General features: G+C 28.7%; 1 protein-coding gene across 1 annotated transcript in view; it reads left to right on the top strand.

Annotated features, from left to right (window-relative positions):
* Positions 1–4,587, top strand: part of LOC119574310 (transmembrane protein 42-like) — a 12,391-nt gene extending 7,804 nt beyond the window's left edge. Inside the window, exon 4 of the mRNA XM_037921506.1 lies at positions 2,760–4,587. Coding sequence (XP_037777434.1) covers positions 2,760–2,906 — 147 coding nt within the window. The 3' untranslated portion in view covers positions 2,907–4,587. The remainder of the gene's footprint in view (positions 1–2,759) is intronic.
* Positions 4,588–5,000: the final 413 nt, after the last annotated feature.

The following is a 5,000-nucleotide window of genomic DNA, read 5'->3' as shown; positions in this document are numbered from 1 at the left end:
ACCGTATCAAACGCCTTCTTGAGGTTGATGTAAGCTGCATGCAGCCCACACCTGAAGTCAAGTTAACACTCTACAATGACTTGAATTGCCAGGATACTGTTTATTGTGGACTTACCAGGAGTGAATCCAGATGGCTTTGGGCTCTTGTGCCTCAGCAGGTGGTCCCTGATATGTCTCAGAAGGATGTGAATGAGAATCATGCCTGGTGTACTGAGCAGTGTAATGCCTTGGTGATTGATGCAGTCCCACCAATCCCCTTTCGCCTAGTAATTATTATTGCTGTTATATATTATTGTTATTATTGTTATTGTTTATATTTGTTGTTTTTGTTACTGTTATTATGATCACCATTTTTTTTATTATTATTATTATTATTATTATTATTATGTTAATATTATTATTGTTAATGTTATTGTTGTTGTTATTAGTAATATTGATATTATCATTATTAATATTGTTATTATTATTATTATTGTTGTTGTTATTGTTATTATTATTATTATTATTATTATTATTACTCTTATCATCATCATCATCATCATCATCATCATCATCATCATCATCATCATCATCATCATCATCATCATCATCATCATCATCATCATCATCATCATCATCACCATCATCATCATCATCATCATCAATCATTATTATTGCTATTGTTATTGTTGTTTTTAATATTTTGATATATTCATTGTTATTTTTTATCATTATTGTTATTATTATCATTGTTGTTATTATTATTGTTGTATCATTATTATTATTATTATTGCTGTTATTGTTCTTTTTCTTATATTGTTTTTTTATTATTGTTGTTGTTGTTGTTGTTGTTGTTCTTCTTCTTCTTCTTCTTCTTCTTCTTCATTTTATTATTATTATTATTATTGTTATTATCATTTATTATTATTATTATTATTATTATTATTATTATTATTATTAATATTATTATCATTATTATTATTATTATTATTATTATTATTATTATTTGTTGTTGTTGTTGTTGTTGTTGTTGTTGTTGTTGTTGTTATACTTATTATTATTATTACTATTACTGTTACTTTTACTATTACTATTATTATTATTGTTATAATTATTGTTGTTATTGTTATTATTATTAGTAGTAGTAGTAGTAATAGTTGTAGTAGTTGTACTATTATTATTATTACTAATAATATTGATATTGTTATTATTATTATTACTATTAGTGTCATTACTGTTATTATTATTTCTATTGTTATATCTATTTCTATTATTATTATTATTATTATTATTATGGTAATTTTGTTGTTATTATTGTTATTTTGTTGGGATGGCATGTATATACATGGCATGCCCACTGTTAGTTTAATTTATTAATTATTTTACACATAAATGGCTCCACAAGTACTAAGTCACCAATAAGCCAGTTACGAGTACTACCTGTCTCACCTGCCTGCCTTTTTCCTTGATTTTCAAAAATGTTTTCTGGTATCTAATATAGCTGTTAGTAATGTCATTAGTATTATAGTCATTATAATGTCTATAATAAAAAAGCATCTTTTGTTTTAGTTTCACTTTTGTTGAATTTCTTGGCTATCAAGCCAGTGGATACTATTCATTGTTTCAGTCTAAATAAGGTCATAAAGTTTTGTCTCCCTTAGAAAAGTGATTACTTTACAGATAATGTTTTCATCATTTGATAGTAGATTTGATATTGTAATTTTTTTATTCTGAAGAAATTTTTGAGGTATTGTCTGTTGACATTGAACTTGTGACAGGATATTGGCATGTGGGCTACTGTGAGGTTGTTTGTACATTGTGGACATTGCAAAGGGAAGTTTCTTTCATTATAGGGAGTGAGGTGGGTCAGTCTTATGGCATTAACCCCAAGACAGGTCAACACCACCACCTCCCTTTTAATTTTCCTTTGGGCTGTATCCCATGGTTCTATTGTCTGTTGATGTTTATGGTTGATGTTTAGGTTGGTCCACTGACTTTCCCACAGGAAATGGATTTTTGCTTTTATAAGAGACACAAAACTCCTGAGATCTATATGGATTATGCTAAGGTCCAGACCACCAGTTGACCCATTTTACTAAGGTTTTGGGTTAATATTATCCTTATTATTATTATTTTTTTGTTTTTATTATTATTTCAGTTGTTATCATTATTGTTGTTGTTAGTATTATTATGGTAGTTTTGTTATCATCATCTTCATCATCATCATCAATCATGATTGTTGTTGTTATTATTATCATTATTATTATCATTTTCATTGTTATTATTATTATTTTTTATTATTAATATTATTATTACTATTATCATTATTATTATTGCTATTATTATTGTTGTTGTTCTTGTTAATTCTATTGTTATTGTTATAGTTATTATTATTATTGTTATTATTATTATTGTTGTTATTGTTAATGTTATTGTTGTTGTTATTGTTATTATTATTATTATTATTATTATTGTTATTATTATTATTACTACTACTCTACTACTACTACTACTACTACTACTACTACTACTACTACTACTACTACTACTACTACTATTATCATTATCTGTGATATTATTGTTATTGTTATTATTATTATTATTATTATTATTATTATTATTATTATTATTATTATTATTATTATTAATTGTTCATCATCATCATCATCATCAGCAGCAGCAGCAGCAGCAGCAATAGGAATACCATTATGATAATTATTATTGTTACTAAGTTTATATAAAGAAATTTTTAGCTTATACATTCATTTGTATATTTTCAGGCTATTCTTGGACAGGTCTTGTTTGGAGAAGTTGTCAGAAGTTTATGGTGGATGGGTACAGTTCTTATCATTAGTGGACTCCTCCTTATGCATCATGCAAGCAATATTCCACCTCGAAAGCCAGGAACAAGACCTAAGACACATTAGGTTTTTATGTTTGTCATTTGTAAGTGTAATGTAAAAAAAATAGTTAACTTGAAGTAATGCTTGCAGTGATAGGTTTATTGGCTATTTTGGATAGCCAATAAAACATTCTGCTTTGCCTTCACTGCATTATAACCATATGATTTTGTTGTCATTGGCAGTCCTCTTAGGTGGCTATAAATATCATAATTGTTCACATTATCATGCTATTAAGAGTGTAGTAAATATTATAGAGTATGCATTTTATTATTAAAGTGATTAAAAGACTGTAGTAACTTTCCAGTACTAATGGTAATATTAGTATCAAGTTTACTATTACACACCAGAAATGCATTTGATGGGATTAAGTTTTAAAATAAAATAAAGGATTAGAAGAAATCAACAATTGGCATTATCTGTAGGCATTTGCATGTAAAACATGAGGGGACTGTTACAGATTTGCTGGTAATATACCAGTACATTTAAGTGTACTATAAGTATACTAAATGTTCATTTTACCAATTGAATTGATGGTACCAAATTGATTTTATAATATTTCTTTTAGTTTTACTTTCATTTTATTTTATTTGTTCATATCAGTACATTCCTGCTTTATCATTCCATGATTTTATTCTTTGACAATCATAATGTGCATTCAAATTTATGCAAGAATTGTAATGTATGATCCTGTGTCAGACTCTCTGTAGAAACATTTTTATTGGGTATGGTAGCATTGTATTTATACGATTAATTTCTTCATGCCATTCGCAATGTCATTAGAAAATTATGCAAAGCACATAACACACACACACACACACACACACACACACACACACACACACACACACACACACACACACACACACACACACACACACACACACACACACACACACACACACACCATGTGAAAACTCATATGCACATAAATACACAACTGTATGCAAAATAGTTTAGTAAAGATGTTAAATCAAGTGAGGTTCAAGAAAACTTTAACAAGAGTCTGTCATATGAATAGTCTCTTCTGACAAGGAGTGTTCAGAATACTAGTAAAATATTTTACAAGTGGAAAGCCACATTAAAATTATGCATGTCTGGATATTTTTATTATGCAACACATGGGAGACTTGTTTTATTTTATTATTATTTTTTTTCTATGGTTTTAGTCTTTTATCATTATATCACTCATGCTGTAGAGATGTCATATTTGCTACAAAGCCAGTTAAAAGATAGAAACTTGGCAGTATTAATGATTTGTCTACCGGGGAATGAATAAATTGAACACACTCAGTTCATAGATTACATAAGCAATTTATTTTTGTTTTTTGTTTACTGGTTATACATTGTATTTTCAAGTACTGTTCATTCAGAGGATAATGCATTTGCAATATACTAGCTTCTATGATCAAAGAATACATAACTATACGAAGTCTAAGTGTGGCTTGCAATATTAGGAAATATCACAAACCAAGCATGATATTGCATGATATATCAAGAATTAATCTGAAGCTGCTGGGGATGGCATGTATGTAGATACTATGTCCACTGTGAGTTTAATTTATTAATTGTTTTTACACATAGATGGCTTCACAAGTACTAAGTCACCAATGAGCCAGTTTCGAGTACTACATGTCTACCTGTTATTATAAAAATAACAGCATCAATATTGATAGCACTAGTAAAAAAAAAAAAAAAAAAAAAAAAACGTTTCCCCTGCAAACTCTAGGAAAGGTGAAAGCAGGGGAAATTACAAGGTCTACTAATTGACTCTTTTGTTGCTAAGTACTTGCACAGCTATCTATGTGCAGAGACATTTCACAAAAAAATACTACAGTGACTGCAGCATTTTCCTGGAGACTTTGGGTTAAGATATGTTTGATGAGTATATCTTTTTTAAATTGGCATGCAAACAGATTAGACACTGAGGAATCCTTTATGAGAAAACATAGTCTTCAGAAAACTGTCCACTTACAACTGTCATGTCTAGAGGTCACTAAGAGAGGGTACTGCAGCAGTATCATTGATTTTTAGGCCTAAGTGCATGAAGAGGTAACATTGTATAAGCCCAGAAGAAATTACTTGCTAGTACTTCTGCGTATTAAGGCTTGTTTGTGCGTG

Source organism: Penaeus monodon, chromosome 6 (genome assembly GCF_015228065.2).
Source record: "Penaeus monodon isolate SGIC_2016 chromosome 6, NSTDA_Pmon_1, whole genome shotgun sequence".
Classification (NCBI taxonomy): Eukaryota; Metazoa; Arthropoda; class Malacostraca; order Decapoda; family Penaeidae; genus Penaeus; species Penaeus monodon.
The sequence above is the reverse complement of the archived record's forward strand: the minus strand, read 5'-3'. Positions and strand labels throughout refer to the sequence as shown.